At 39.1% G+C, this 17,389-nt stretch overlaps 1 protein-coding gene across 1 annotated transcript in view; it reads right to left on the minus strand.

The window, feature by feature from the left end:
- The window catches only part of LOC129776385 (protein Wnt-5), a 110,946-nt gene extending 95,501 nt beyond the window's left edge, over positions 1-15,445 (minus strand). Inside the window, exon 1 of the mRNA XM_055781985.1 lies at positions 13,951-15,445. Within this exon, the coding sequence (XP_055637960.1) occupies positions 13,951-14,054 (104 nt within the window). The 5' untranslated portion in view covers positions 14,055-15,445. The remainder of the gene's footprint in view (positions 1-13,950) is intronic.
- Between the last annotated feature and the right edge of the window lie 1,944 nt (positions 15,446-17,389).

A 17,389-nucleotide genomic window follows, 5' to 3' on the forward strand; every position in this document is an offset into this window, starting at 1 on the left:
ACAATTATCGGCTGTTTCAAATCTCACCACTTTCATTTATTCCGTTTTCCCTCCCTTTGTCATAATTTTGAAAATGCCGAAAGCGAAGAGAGGCTATTCGGTTGATTCGATATTTGTTTCTACATTCAGTCGTCGTCGGAGAAGATATGAATGGAAATTCAGCATCCCGCTGCGATCTCCGGATAATTTTCAACTTTTTGGAAGCAAGTGTCAATTTATGTGATTTTAGAAAAGTGTGACCAAAATTAGACGTCGGTTCAGAACTACTGTCTAATTTGAGAGGGATTTGATCGCTGGTAACGTTTATCATTTGAGTCAATAGATTTATACAGTGTATAACAAACATTAATTCGATGGATGATTGTGTGTCATTCCGGTCCTCTTCATTAATATTGGCATGCTCTTCTTGCAAAGCTAATTGTGAGTGCCTTTATCCACATTCTTTTCGAAAGTATGTTATAATTCCTATACAAACGCTTTGTAATCGCGATAAAAAGAAAAATGTGTTCTTACGAGCATGTGGTATTACCTCCGATGGTTTCCTCGACTGCAAACAGGTTTTGCTCTGCTTATATGTTTTGTGCTCATCGAAGTCGAAAGAGAGACGAGATAGGAGAGCATAACTTTATGTTTCAGGTTCCAAAGGTCCGAAGAACTTATCGATACTTTTCGCCCGTAAAATGGAAACAAATTCCTTCGAAGATAGATCCGAGATATTTCATGAGGTTTGGAAGAAAATGAGTAACCGTTGTTCGTGCTAATGCATTTCTCAATGTCCCCATTGATGAGTGTGGCACATACACATGAACACATTCGAATCCATTAGGCTAATTGGGATCAAAGGAGAATATACCTTTACCACATCATTCATTTTAGAGAAAAAAAAGTGAGTCAAGAGAAATGTTCCGGCTATCAATAAAATTGAAATTAAGTGATCCAATTTATTATCAAGTGAAACAATTTATAATCCAGTAGATAAGACGGATATAAATAAACACATTTATTTTCGTCGACCGAGAGTTCTCTGGGTTCAGAGCAGACAGAGCAAGTGAAGTGTGTATAATTAATTGAAATGATTGTACGTTGCGCGTAGTGAGATGATTTAATACTAATTGATGGAGTCCAATTTATCCTGCTTACTCGGGAATCAGAGAGCGAATAAATTCATTAGGAAGTAGCATCCTTTTGTTGCCTACGTTCAAGGATGCCTCGCTTAGGCGAACCGAGGAGCATTTATTGGGTTTGAAGAATAATCGCAATTTTATTACAAATCATTTGTAAACAATGGGACAGCGAATGTGAATGAAAGACCTTCGATTTTTCATTCTAACGAAAACAACGAATTTTCGGAACTTCTGTGACATGTAACAATCGATAAAACGATAAAACAGAGAAAAAATGTGTCTCATCGTTGGATTATAGTTATAGTATTCCGTCTTGCACTGACTGGGACACGAGTAGCTCTGAAACTACAGATACAACATACCAGGAAAAGTTGAGTCACCACATCTTTTCCATATTCTTTGATTTACTGTGATCCGGTAGATTTCCGAATTCCGATGTCGGATTATTGATTCCAGATTTAGCTTTTATTCCCAAATCACGGATTTCAAATACGGACTGCACAAACTTTCTGAAGGTTTTCAGCAACTGTAAAACTCATAGTAAACCCCTGTGTCGAGCTTATTTTGTTTGATGGAAGCATCAAGTACAGAAAACAAAACAAAGCTTCGAAATCACGCCTGTGGGTACTCTACAGACTGAATGACGTTCATTAAAAAACATAGTTGTAATGCTGTGGGGTTCAGTAGGTTCACATGTTATTAAGTGAAAATACAATGATTAAATCTGTCTGAAGCTACGAACGTTGATGGATGCTTGAATCGACATTTGTAACACCAAAAACATAAAGCGGGTGGGTTCGTACCACACTAAGTTTTATTACAGTTATGTTTGAAGCAAGATTGGTTACGTGCACTCGCATACTTCCAACTTTAATACAAGCGTCGAAATGAAAGATTTATCAAAGCTCAACGTCGAGTTGCAATATCCTTGGGTGGGACTCTGATTTAACATAATTGTTTGCACTTGCTTTCCTGTATGACTAGTTGAAATTAAATTTGAGTAAACTTTGCATTATGCTTGCCACATTACGTTTTGGGTTCCATTCATTCCGTCCGTCTACAGATGGATGGTAAGATATGAGCCCTATTTCATCTCTTTTGCTTGCTTGTAACCCGGTTCGTGTGAATACGGACGGGTTGAGCTTTCTGATGGAGGTAATTCCTTTCTGCCTGAATGGATCACGAGCAGCGGCAGCAGCAGCAGCAGCAGCAGCGTTCAACGCAGAGCGAAAAATGAGAAAATTAATATAAATGAATGAAAAAATCTTTCCCGTATATCTTAACGTGCAGATGTTTGTGCAGCTGTACACACAATCCATGACCACGCAAAAAGCTTTTATTTCCTTTGAAAGGGAACGAAATATTGTAAGCTCAAACAAATGTCCGAATTTTAATTAACCGTGCATTCCGCTAAATGTTGACGATTGCTCGGAAGGCGATAGAGACATGTGATAAGGAAGGGTTACTTTCTCGCTCGTAAAGCAGTGGCGGTTATCGTTTTCGTATCTATACAATAACAAAGCGAAGGACCCTTTGGCATCGCATCAGCACCATCAGTTTTTTTAGTGTATTTGAAATAATTCTAGGTCTGAAATTCATCTGTAAAAAAAAGTATTAAAGTCATCAACATGAAATATCATTTTAAGAGACAATGCACTTCTGAGAATATCTCACCATAAATCTATTGTAAATTGAGGTGAATTATTGGGTCGTTGTTGCTGTCAATTTATCAAAACGTCCATCCAAAGTGGTCCTAACAGTCCTGCTGACAACTTGGTTGCATGATAAGTATTTTCCTGCTTTTACAATTCCAAAACTTAACCCTAAACCGGCTCACAGAAGGTGGTCTTGAACAGTGCCTCTGATTTTGCTCTGTAATTTATGAACACGCCGGTGCTTACCATTGATAACTCATGCTAGACTGCCTCATCGTGAGGCGATACTACCGAAGGTACGCATTGGATAGTGACATCGCTGTTGATAATGTACTTAGTGGGAAAAGGTTTGTACCTGTGAACAACGATTGCACCGGGCGAAAGTATAAAAGACATCATTCGTGATTTCTATTCTAGTCATTAACAGGCCAGCGACCCTCGTATTCCTCGCTAGTGGCATCTTGCCACATCAAAATTGACGGTGTTCTCTGTTAACCGTCGGAACAAAGAGCTGACAAATCGTGATTGCCTGTACTTGGTACACATCACCAAACGCAGTGCATCACTACGTGCCTTTCATGATATCCGCACGATCAACAACGTAATCGTTAGGTGGCAGGACTATAGAGGATCGATCCGGAGCGTGATGCAGTGCATGACACTGCCTCAACTTTGGCTACGACACATGGAACGGAACTGGAGGTCCTTGAACTTCATGGTTCCACGCTCGATATCACCTACAACAACATCAGCGAAGACTGCTCTCGACCCTCTGCGATCACTAACCTGTCCTCCGAACACCTCCCGATGGTGTTTGATTTGAATCAAGCCATCAAGCAGCAGTACCGCAGGCAGAGTTATGATCAAGCCAACTGGTCCCGGCTCCAGCGGGTCGCGGAGGACCGCATCGATGAGAACTCCTGTTGGTAACAACAGTAGACATCGACAGAGTGCTGAAAGCACTCACCCATGACATCGCCGAAACAGAGGATCGTTTCATCCCGACGATGACGGTAAAATGTAAGTTTTTACAGTTGTAAGCAAAAACCAGAAACAATATCTCGTTGTGGAACTGTGTCAGACGCCAGTTCTATAGGACAGGCAACTAAATAAAATAATAGCAACTAGGATAAAAAATGGAAAACCAGATATGAACATGGAGCTAATTATTCTAGACCCTTATGGCGACTCGCTGATTAAGAACTACCGCAACATGAAGATTCCTGGTATTTCAACATTCAAGAACCTCGGGCCCAAATCGCACGGTCTAGCAAATGTCTCTGAAACGCTGTTTGGAAATAGAAAGTTTCTCAGCAGCCTGGAAAGTGTCTGAAGTGGTAACTATCCTCAAGCCGAGGAAGGACTCCACGATCTCGTCAAGTTATCGCTCGATCAGAGAGCCGTATATGCCTATGCTATGATAAATTATTCCCAAGCTCGATTATTACAATGATATTCCGATAGAATGGTAAAATAATCCGTAATGATTAATCTATAATCTGTGACTTATTGGCAATGATACAATGACGTTTGGCATGCCGACCTGATTCTCAAACTGAGACGCTTCAACTACCTAGTTTACCTGGTGAAGACCATTCACAACTATCTCCAGGGAAGAAAGTCACATGTCATTGGTGCTGGTGCCCTCTCGGTCATCGTACCCCATGGCAGCATATTGGGTTCGATACTGTATAGCTTATACACATCGGACATCCCTTCTTTTCGAGTGCTCTGGAGGAACACTTTCGCTCTTTGCCGGTGATTCGGCTATTAGTTACAAAAGACGGGTTGGGTTCCTTAGGGTTCGGAGTCTACGTGGATAAGCAGGCCACGTCGGAAATCAACGCTATTCTGGTCCAGTGATTTTGATGCGAACACCTCGAGGATAAAACAGCTTAGATGTATGCGGTTCTCAACGCGTTTTGAACCCTACTGACAGCTGTGTCAGCTGAGATACATACACTCTTACAACCATTCCATGCCAACCCGATATAGTGGTTCTCAGATTTTCGCGAAAAGTCGTAATTTTGTTCTTGATCGCAAAGCATCAGATCCGTATTTTTTTCATTTTTTCGTTAGGGTGCCCATTTCCGTTTTATGATGGATCGAAAAATCTTTTTTTTCTCATTTTTTTCTAAAAATGACTATTTTTAAAAATTCATAAATTCTTAACTACTACTCTTATTCAAATGATTGACATATCAGATTAAATACAATTGGCTGGCTGGAAAAATAGTACAATTGCAGAAAATTTGAATTTTGTTTTTATTGGTTTTTGATTGTATTTGTTTTTTTATAGTTTTCATGGTCTTGGGACCAAGGGCGCTATACTTTTTTATATTTTTTCTTGAAAGCTGAGGATTATGTAAAAATCGAATCTCGAAATCAGAGACGCGTTTTTCTTGTTTTTGAGTTATGACTTTTCGATCATAACTTTTCGTATACAATCAATAATAAAGAAAACAAAATTTAAATTCTCCGCAACTGTAGTATTTTTCTAGGAACTACCAACTGATTGTCTTTAATTCGATATGTCGATCATCTAAATCAGTCCAGCAGTTCAAATGACTTGATTGATTTTTTAGGTGGTGAATAAAAAGGGAACAATTGATTTTTCGTACTATCGGTTAACTTTGAAACCTCATAACTGAATAACGAAAAAAACGCCTCTCTGATTTCGAGATATGTTATGTAAAAAATTGAATCAAATATTTTTTTAACAAGTCATTTTTGGAAAAAAATAGAGAAAAATGATTTTTCGGACCACCCTAAAATGGAAATGAGCACCCTAACAAAAGAATTGAAAAATGCGGGTCTAAATTTTTGCGATAAAAAACAAAATTACGACTTTTCGCGAAAATCTGAGAACCACTATATCGGTTTGGCATAGAATGGCTGCTTATAGGTTTGAACCCTGAGATGTTGGCATCATCCGAGCACATAGGGAGAGATAGACTATAGCAGGGCCCTGTTCTGGTTATTCTGGATAAAAAATCTCAAAATACTCGAACGTCGCTAATGTTTGATAGACGTCGTTGGGTTTCCGGAAAAAAAATCCCCAGAAAACAACTGCAACAGAAACAACCGCTCAGAAAAAATGTAATGTCACAAGTAGACTAGAAATATTCTGACGCCGAAAAACATTATGGTTATTTTTTGATGATTTCGATTATCCCCAAGGTTAGCCTGAAACCATGGTTCAAAAGTCTGTACTTCAGTCGGAACTTCATTCGCAACTCCTCCCAACTGATATCCAATCACTATTCGTTAGACGCGCTGTTATTTCGTATCAATCTTACCAGCAACAACATCTGCGTTTGTGGTTAAGGTTATCGCGACATTGAGCATGTTGTTTGGTCGTGCGAGATGTATCTTGTAGCCAAATCAAATTTAGAAAAATCCATTCGGGCCCGAGGGGAAAACCCATGGTGCCGGTGCGGGATGTGTTGGCTCGGTTAGACCAAATCTATCTTTTCCTCGAACCTTTCGATCTCCGTGTGTAAACATCAAAATTGTTCAAATCTCCTTATGTCCCCAACTCTTAATGAAAAAATACTAACTTTGAGTCGTCTGCGTTTAATCGATTCTCCATCCTAATAACATTAAGCAAACTGTAAATATACTTTAGAATTGAAAATAGATTTAGAGTTTGGTTTCATCAAATTTATATAACTGAGTCTGTAAGAATAAACTATTTATAAAAAAAGACGGGTGGGTAATGTCAGGGACATAACCGGAGTGACGTAGGACTATACAAAGGGGACAGCTTTTTCTAAATATATATTTTAAATACATTGTTTTTTTCTGAAGGCTTTGTCCTTATTCAATGTTCAACGCCGGGCATCTTTTGGCGTATACACATATCGTACAATCAAAATGATGGCTGTGATAGGGAATGCATAGGTAGTCATCAGCTCATTCACTATCATATATTTCACTATTGAGCACATTACCGTACCTTAACTGTGGTTTCGGAGACGAATGAATTGTAAGATTTGTAGTCTCCGCAAACAAAGTAAATAAAAATGAAAAAGAACTGAGGTTTTGGAGGCGAACTCTACGATCTGTCGAGAAATAAACGAGCTATAAGCGTTCTGAAAAACCAACAGTAAATACAGGGACGGATGACCTTCGGATTAAAGTCCTTTAAAATAAGAACAGAGCAGCAGGAAATACATAGCTCATCATGTTGCTCCTTAGTTATTTTTCTATACAATGCAGATGTAACGTCAGTCAATTTTCAACATCAGTTATCAACCAAAGAAAGCAGTCCTTGCTATTGAGAAAATTCGTTAATGCCATCCTGCATACAATGTGTTGTAATTTGAACCCATTTTTCATCCGGAAACCATATATGGGTTTGTGAAAGCTGAATGATCAATTTAAAAAACACTAACCACCGATAAGCTCAAAAACAAGCATAAACAAAATAATTCAGCTCTCAGCTCTCTAGAGCACTAAGAGCACAAGGCAGACAATCGGATATCCCCGTCCGGGATATCTTAGGTAGCCGTGATCCTGATCTTCTGCTTCATCTATACCTGTTCCTCAGAAACGCCGATGTCAACGTTTAATGATGTTTCCTTCGTTGTGTCCCCGTTTCATATCCCTCCTACCCGATCGATAAACTTTTACTTAGTCGCGGCAATACATACACACACTCTTTACAGATACACGGGCCAAAGGTTGTGCAGTCCACTGATCATTCAACAAGAGCCAAAGGTTGTACCGCTCATGACAACTCTACACGAACTGATGATTGCGCCGGCTAGTGACCATTCTATCCTGGATTCCTCGAGTCGAGAAAGACGCACCACGCTAGATATGAGGTACAGACTAGGGGGGCGTTGCTGATTAATGGTCAGCTGCATCCCAATAGGAAGTATCCCGTGTCGGGCACACGTACAGAGCATTGGAGACAACAACATCCCAATTACGAAAACACTTGTAATACTAACCTCGAGCCAACCGCGAGTAATCGGTTACATATTACTAACATAGATAATAAGAAAAATTGTATTGAACTCCCGGCCCCGTGAGGCTAACGCCATATGAGCCTTTATAAAAATATATATTTTGGAAAAAAAAAAATTACATGTCATATTATGTCCCTTTAGAATGCATTGGTATTGTGAATAACTTTTAATAACTCTTCTTTGAAAAGGTCAATGGCCCTGAAAAGCGCCGTGTTTTACGGTGGCTGGTTTTGCCACCAAAGCAGTCTGTATAAACAAACTTTTTCCTTCTTCTACCTGCTGCCGTTTTGCGATTACGTTTGTCACTCGCTGGAACTAGTTGTTGCCACCGAACCGAATGTGGTATGTTCTGTAGGATGGTTTTCTTATTGTCGTGAGCAGCTTTGCAAGCCAACTCAAGCACTCCGGCGGCCGAAACTCTGTAATCGCTTTTAGGTATACTGGTGCTCCGGCACCAATCCGTTCGGCCTTGTTACCCTTGCGGAGCAGTCAGTGAATGCGACCAACAGGGAATTGCAAACCTGCACGATTCAAGTGGGACTTTGCCTTTCCCTTAACTTGTCCTCCTTTGTCACGTCCACGTTGCTGCTTGTGTTGCTTTGTTGATGTTATGCGATCCGGGTCCGCGCGTTTTGTACTTTAGCGGTACACGCTCACAGGATAGAGACAAATCAGCAGACTCAGCCAAAGGGGCGAGTCCAACGAGACGAACGAATGAGCGTTAAAAGGCAGCGATGGCAAAAAAATATATTCATTACGATTTGTTCGCTCGTTGGATGCACATGCAGTTGTTCAAACACAAAGGCACCGAAGACTAGTGGAATAGTGGAAAAGCCGCCAAAAAGTTCGGTACGGCGCAGAAGAATATCTCGGAAACCGACAAGAAGAAGGAGAAGGGATCATATGCTATCTAGGGGAAAAGGGGGGAATTTGGACCACCTAAGAAAGTCGCCTAATATTTCCAAACCAATACGGTCTAAATCAAAAATGTCACATCGTATACTGAGCTACACATGTTTTTTCTCAATCAATAATGTTTAATCATTATATCAAGCTTCAAACTACCAAATATATCATAAAATAAAAGAGATGATTTTTGGACATTAAAATTTGATGCGGGGTGATTTGGACCGTCTGTGGGGTGATTTGGTCCAGTGTGTGTTTCATCGAAAAAACATACTTATGTTTATATAAAATATTTTGGGATAATGTTACAATCAGTAACAGTGTTCTGGGATCGATACCAGGTGTCTTGGCCAGATTCCAGACCAGAAAAATGGGATTGACACCATCTCGAATTCTGCATAAATCTTTTCACTGTTATTCGAGCATTTTCAAACTCTTTCGTTGTTGATCAAAGAAAATCCGTTCTTGGTGGCCTGCTCTTGCTCTTTCAAGCTCCTTCTTCTTCCAACGTTGTCTGCCCATTCTCTTTTTGTAATTCCGTGACATCTGGAATCAATTAGATCAAAGAAAAGCCTAAAAACTGTAGGACCAATTCACCCCACAGAAACGTGTCCATATCACCCCACACAACATGCAAAAATTAAAATGCAATTAATTTCATTTATTGTTATCAAACTTACAGTTTCGCTGCATCAAATTGTCCCTCTTCTGTAGGCGAACAGAACTTTACTGCACAGTACACGAAAAGTTTGTTTAATCAGCGGGTAAAACCTTAAAACCACGATCGGAAAACTCACATTTTTTGACAATCAAAGTGTTTGTTGTGTTCATGCTACCGTTTCCTTCCACCTGTCGAATTTTACCGAAGTTTTTTTACGTTAGTTACATGCGGTTCAATAATAAAAGAAAATGACATTGTAAAAAATCCCAGTTGAGCCGTACTTTTTGAGATAAAGGGGTGGTCCAAATCACCCCATATGTCCAACTCACCCCGTGCTACCCTACATCATAAGGTGCTGAATTAGGATCATTCCGACATCGGTTTCTCATCGAAGGCGATGAGCGTCATGAGCTTCGTCAATGCATCCTTGAGCGTATCGTAGCGGAAGCCTCACGTCTGACCCACTACAATAAGCGGTTAACCATTACGGCGTGGGAAATTCAGATCGCAATCAGTCTGTTGCTGCCCGGTGAACTTGCATGCCGTTTCCGAAGGTACCAAAGCGGTGAAAAAGTATACTAGCACCAAATAAAGATTCGGAGCAAACCCAAAAAAGGGCCCTTTTCAGGACCACAAAATCATCTTTAATCTAAAGAGTTTATTGTTTTGTTATCACTCGATATCCTCATCTTGTTCGGCTAAACGTGTTTAGCGATTTCGTTTGCCACTCGCCACAGGATTCACAGTTGGAAAATTTCTTCCCATCCAGCTTGGGACATGTTGTACTGTAAATTACATTTAATGCGATATGCCGAAGCACCACTCAGTGTCGCATTGGAGACGATTTTAACCTGTAATTGAACATTTGCGATGACAGTGGTACAGCTTCCACAGTTGCAAAATTTCTTCCCATCCAGCTTGGGACATGTTGGGTCATAATTAGGCTCCCAACTTTATGTTTACAAAAATGTCCAACTAAATATGTCACATTACAGGTCTGTCCAATTAGCCCTCGCCCTCGATGCCGCCTTGTTCTGGATTTGCCACCAGAGCAGTTTGTATAAAGAACAAACTTTTTTCTTCTGCTACCTGCTGCTGTTTTGTGATTGCGTTTGCCACTCGCCACTCGCTGCAACTGCCCGTTGTTGTCTTGATGTCTACCGAACCGAATGTGGTCTGTTCTGAATGCGGGTTTTCTTATCGTCGCGAGCAGCTTTGCCAGCCAACTCGATCACTTCGGCGACCGAAACTGTATAACGGCGGCTAGGTGGACTGGTGCCCTGGTACTAACGCGCTCGGCCTAGCTGCCCTTGCGGAGCAATTGGCGGATACACCTACGGGGAACTGGAGACCAACACTGTTCGAGCGGGATTTTGCCTTTCCCTTCACTTTTCCTCCTTTGTCATGTCCAAACATGGCTGCTTGTGTTGGTTTGTTGATGTGTTGTGATGCGAAACGATGTGGTGTACGGTTTGGATGAGAATGATCGTTACGGCAGCGGAGCGGGGATTTTTAAGCTGAATGGCTGGCTCGAGAATTACGCATGTGTGAGACTGCGACCAATGTTTCGTTCATATTTTTTTCTTCTTCCTTTCCAATTGTGCTTCGTTGTATTTCGCTGCTGCTCTGATTGCCCGTTTTGGTCGGTACGATTTGAGGAGCACAAAATGGACCAATAAAAAATGGGCACATAGTGCATTTGGACAATGCTTGATATTTCACAATTATTCAATTGTTTATCTCAAGAAAAAATAAATGTTATTCGTTATGATAGATGCGTAGATATATTTCCTATCAATTGATGCAAACACTTTTGCGATCTATTGAGAAATGCTCGAGTAATAAGCGTTCCAAATCTTGCATTTTTTCCTACTTGTTCAGTGCCTAGATTTTCATTTCACTCCCTATATCTTCCGGTTAGACGTAGTCCTACGTCAAAAAATGGAACTCTTCAACATAAAAGGAAAGAAGTATTTCTGAATAGTGAGGAGCAAAGTGCTGTTGAAAGTTTAGTTGTTTCGGATGGAACACAGCAAACGAAATCTATTTAATCTGTGGATAGTTTTACGATACTGTGTTGAAGTATATTAAAAAATTGAAAGTTAGTCTAGTCAACACACAACAGTATAAATGGATCTTATGAAAGTCCATTCCTAACTGAGCATTCAAGCATTAGTGAAAATTTTTTTTTTCAGATAAATGGAAACATGATATGGTAGATATGGGTTAGATATGGGGTACAGACTAGGGGGGCGTTGCTGATTAACGTACAGAGCATTGGAGACAGCAACATCACAATTACGAAAACACTTGTAATACTAACCTCGAGTAATCGGTTACATATTACTGACATAGTTATAAGGCAAACATTGTCGAAATATTGAACTCCCGGCCCCTTCAGGCTGACGCCATATAAGCCTTAATAAAAATATATATTTTGGATTAAAAAAAAGTTGTTTGATGAGTACACAATAATTAATAATAACTCTAGTAGTACCGCATAATCTGGATTGATTTTTCTATGATAAACAATATGTGGACAACGGAAAAGTCATGACTCAGTATTGAAATCATAAATAATTTTCAAATAGAACTTTTATCTGAATTGTGACAACATTCCAAAATTCTTTCCTGGTAGAGAACAAAGCAGGTACATATAGAGGCATTCTAGGCCAAAGCTATATAGCGGTTCTCAGATTTTCGTTAAAATTGGTAGTTTTGTTCCTTATCGCAAAATAATCAACCCGTTTTTTTTATCTATTCATTAGGGTGGTCCGAAACACGATTTTTTTCCCCTTTTATCCAATAATTTCGAGTCTAATATTTTGCGATAAGGAACAAAACTACCTGGAAAACTACCTTGGCCAGGAATTACTGTATAAACATTTTTAATTGTTTGGTTTTATTCTCGGTTTCATTCACTTAAGAAAATTCATAAAAATGGGTTTTTGGTTTTTTGCTTAAATACGTGTCTAGTGGAGACGATCTGGCGTAGTGGTAACATCCATGCCTCTCACGCTAAAGGTCACGAGTTCAATTCTCACTCCCGACATTCTTCCAAAAATGGAAGTAAAAGTGACGAACCAGCCAAATGAGTTGAAAGTGAAAGTCACTATAATACAGATAAAAAAAATACGTGTCTCGTTTTTAGTCTGGAATCATTAGGTCAGCCTATTCGTACACAACAACTTGATTCGGTTATTCAATTGCGGTTATTGCTGCGGTATATGCGTTTGAAATGTATGCTAGAATCGACGCTCAGGCGCTCAGAACTTCATCCAATTCAATCAAACAAAAGTACTGTGCAAAGAGTACATACAATTGAGGGATGCAGGGAAATTCCAACAAAATTGGTCATTTGATAATCCGTTCTTTCACATATGTCCGAGGTTCATGATATGTTGTAGTTGGTCTGACCTCCCAAAGAAGCAATTTCACACAATTCCAGTGGTTCCGGTAATATTGACATGGTCCTCTCACAGCTTCTCACGCGAGGATGGTAGAAAAACAATGGGTGGGTTATACCTAATATATAAGCGCAAGGTTGACGTAGGACTACCTTTGGCTTAGTAATCATTTGAGTGAATTGATTGAATTATCGATTAAACCAGTGATTAAATGTAACAGTTTCCGAATTCAATTGCGAGCAAATAACAATTTACGATTTTTTCACGATATATGAATAAATATGACCAAGACGCCATGACATACGTGGGAATTACTAACATCCAGATTTGTTCATGGTACTTCCAATGAAGAATGTAATCTATCATAATGCATTGGAATAACAGAACATATTAAATTTAAAATTAAATTTCTTAAATTTCCTCAATTCAAATGAGCTTGAGCTTGGGTAGACTGTACACTTCATAGTTGCTCTCCGTGATTACCCTGAACCAGCGATATTACATAAAGAACACACCGAATGACGCTTGAGAGTAGCAAATCACTCTCATTGTGCATGTGAATAACGACGCCGGCCACGTCCTTACAGTCACCAGGGAAAGGGAAGGAATATTAGTATGATATTATGATATTCGCCGCTCGAAGGCAAGCAGGGTCGGCTCTATAGCGTGGTTCCCTTATCAAGGAAGGGATAGTTGATGGTGGTGAGAGATTATAAATCAGGATTCACTGTGGCGAGTGATGTGATTAGAAATTTATCCATTTCTTTCTTCGCATAATAACCTTAGATAATTCTCCGACTACTATAGAGATCCGTCATTCGCAGGCGGAGTTAGCTTAAATTTCCTCAATTCAATTGAAAACGAAAAGTGTTTCACTCAATCACTAATTGATATCGATCGCGAATGTACGGTCAAAAACAATTACGGAAGATGACGGAAATGGTAGAATTTCTTCAAATGAAAAGATCAACATTGGGCAGGACGAAGGGCGCCAGGTCTGCTAGTAATGTAATATTTATTGAAATTCCAGTTTTCGAATCTTTCATTTCATTTATTTCAATTTTCATTTATTTATTTTTTAGAGCCGGTTATGAATTAAAAGCAAAAAACTGTGTGAGTCGCACACAAAAGCAAATCCAGTTGTGTTACTGCAAAGGATTCAACGGATCAAACAAGTGATAGGAAACACAATCAAAATTGGAAATCTACTAAAGTACTTACATCCATGTCGGTACACCTTGTCCGTAATTATGCCCGCAGCCGTAATGTACGGAAATAATTACAAAGAGAGTCAGAATAATCCATAGATTCATTTGTGGGGCCATTTTCGTTTCACTTTGATTGTCGGTTTCACTTTATTACACCTTTTATTTTCTTTTTAGATTATACCAAACTTCACCGCCTTCAAAATACCTTTTCAATTCCAAGACTGGCAGTAAAGTTCCATTTCCGCCACACATAATTTATTCGTTTAATGTGAAACATGTTGTTTCATTGCTCATTAGCTTGTTTTAAATATTGTTAATTTACTCTTACACTTATATCTCGATTTCAAAGAGATGCAAATTTTGCATCCAAAATCCGTCTCTACGAATCCAGCACTGATTGTGAGGATCACTTTACCACGAGGGGAATACTGGTACCAACAACAACAACAGCAAAATGCTAAACACGGATTGTATGTTCACGAGGCTCTTAGTGGTCGTATTTGTGCGAATAACTGCGAGCGGCCTCTATCTTCGCGGTCTTTTATTTATGCGCTGTAAAATTAAACCGTAGCCAGACGTTGTGGCGAAGGAGAAAAAAAGCTCAACAAAAAGCCTGCAGTTTGCATCACCGCCGATGGCTGGGACTGGATGGCGTTCCACGAAGGCTACTGCACAGATTCATGGGTTCAATGAAATTTCTTCGCACAATTATCGGCAACGCTTTATTGTAATTAATTGTATACATTTAGCTTAATTCGTTGACTTCATTTTGTATAGGCTCTTAAGTGATCTCACAAATTATGCACTTTTAACAGCTTCACTCTTTTTTTCTTCCGTTGAATACGTTGAGAGTCATTCCCTAACTTCCTCCCCTTCTTGAACCAGTTTTGCGTTAACGAATCTTTCAATTCTGCTTCAGAATTAACGGCATTTGGCTGTATCAATGGCACCGAAATGAGTACGGAAACGATGCCTGTTACGACGGCGGTATGAATCGTTTCAGCAAAGTTTCTGTTTATCAAAAAAACGCATGTGGTTTGATCTTGTTTGATTATTTACTTCCATGCACAAAATGAACACCGTCTACTTTATTTATTCGTTTTCTTCTTCTTGCTCATTCTCAGATTAGATAAATATATTTCCACACTTTTCTCTTTCTGCTAAACTTTTATAACGCTTCGAATCAACATGTTATTATTTTGATTTGATTCTTTCATTTTTCATTCGTTTCGGCACCGCCACTCTCTTTGATTTCTCAACATAAATGAAGAAAGCCAAAGCAGGAGAAGAAAGATAATTTCCTCTCTACTCTTCATACCACACTACTCACACGGCATCACTATTGGTAGGTAGGTACACATTCATAAATACTAACAGGCTTGCGGCGAGTACGGGAACTGACAAGGAAGCATGCCACAAAACACAAATCATTAATCAGCATGACACACGCCAAACCTACCAACACTGAGAATCTCTACCGACGCATCAACCTCTACACTCGACGATACTTCGCTACAAACTGAATATGAGAGCGAAACCAAAACGGAGTTTGTGATGTATGCGATGAAAACATAATTCATCCCCACTACTGTTTCCTCCCGAATGTAAATATCTTCTCTCACATTGGATGTGAACGCTGTGAGACCAGAGCTCGGCGCCGTGTCAGAAATATATTGAATAAGGACACATTTCTCTTCGAGGAGTTTGTACACCAATTAAAAAAAATCATTGTCTTATTAAAATTCTTATTCAAGATTCTTTTAAAAACTAATTGAAAACAATCCGGATTCGGAAAACACATGACCTTTGCCGTGATATTTCGAAAATCTATGGCTTTATTAGATAGGCATTCCGCGAGTATCCTGTACAATTTCGATTATCGATTTTCTGATTTCAAACTAAAAACCGAAGAACCATTGAGTTGTACTGACTTTTTTCCGAATTACAACATCTAGCTACAATTTTCTAATCCGTAAAAAGATCATGAATAATGAGTACCAGAGTTAGGTACAGTATCGCTGCAACTCCGGCTAACATTGCTTCCCACACTGCTGCAAACCCAATGTAATTTGTTATCTATCTATGCATCAAGATATCCACTTAGTAATAGATGGTTCTTCCACTAATATTTATGGGGGAATACTACACAGCCTGTTCTCGATAGGCTGGGGCATTCATTAATGAGATCTGGCTTCGTATCCTTAAATGATAATTACAATGCCTGGTCTGACCTCCCAAAGGAGCAATTTCACACAATTCCAGTGGTTTCGGCAATACTGACATGGTCCTCTCACAGCTTTTCACGCGAGGAGGGTAGAAAAAAAACAATTGGTGGGTTATACCTAAGATATAAGTGCAAGGTTGACGTACTACCTTTGGCTTAGTAATCATTTGAGTGAATTGCTTGAATTATCGATTAAACCAGTGATTGAATGTAACAATTTCCGAATTCAATTGTGAGTAAATCACAATTTAGGTAAATTGCGAGTACAAAACAGCCGCACTTCGCATCTATTTTGTAATGCCGATTCTCCCAGTCTCATTTGTTTTGAAATCTGTGTTGGGGAAACTCATCCCGGTCTGCAGAAATGCATGCGAGTGCAAAAGTACTCGCATCTTACATCTATTTTACAATGCCGATTTTCCCTAGCTCATTGGGTTTAAAATCTGTGTTGGGAAAACTCATTCCAGTCTGTAGAAATGCATGCGAGTACAAAACTGCCCATGTACGCATAGGAGGCGTAATCGACAACACCATTAGTGTAGGGAAAACGCATTTTTGTGGTTTTTGTCCTACAAACATAACCATGTAAATAATCTGTCCAGTTGAAGAATATTATCGGCAAAAAGAGGGCCTAGGAGATTTTGCGGATTAAAACATGTTTTTTTCCATTTGGAAAACGCTTGCGTCTATTTATGCGGACTCAAAATAGATGCTCGCAAAATAAATTCAACACCTGAATTTGCAGTAAAATTTCTAAACAGTAGCTGTATATGAAGTATTGTTAATATTGATAACGCACGATAAAATGGGCTGTTCTTATGTAACTGATTATTATGAAAAAAAAAGCCAACTAAACTAACTGGTTATTTGAAGTCTTAATTTTTTTACTTACACCAACGTTATAAGTAAATGTTGAGTACATTGAATGGTTCGATGTAGAGTTTGATTCGTGAACATGCTAAGAATCAATGTTATATGACCAATATATTTCACTACTGATCTGATTGTTTTATTATCTACTTGAAAATTCAAATGCCTAAATTTAAGTAATTACAATATAAAAAACAGGAAGTGGGTTATATCTATGGTATAACCGCAAGGGTGACGTAGGACTATCGTTGATTTAGAAATCATTTGTTTGAAGTTGAATCTGAATTCATTCTGAATGAATGAATATTTGGAGAACATCGAAAACGAGAGCGTTACGTTGGAGGCACAAGGTTTTATG

The sequence above is a fragment of the Toxorhynchites rutilus genome, chromosome 3, assembly GCF_029784135.1.
Source record: "Toxorhynchites rutilus septentrionalis strain SRP chromosome 3, ASM2978413v1, whole genome shotgun sequence".
Taxonomy (NCBI): domain Eukaryota; kingdom Metazoa; phylum Arthropoda; class Insecta; order Diptera; family Culicidae; genus Toxorhynchites; species Toxorhynchites rutilus.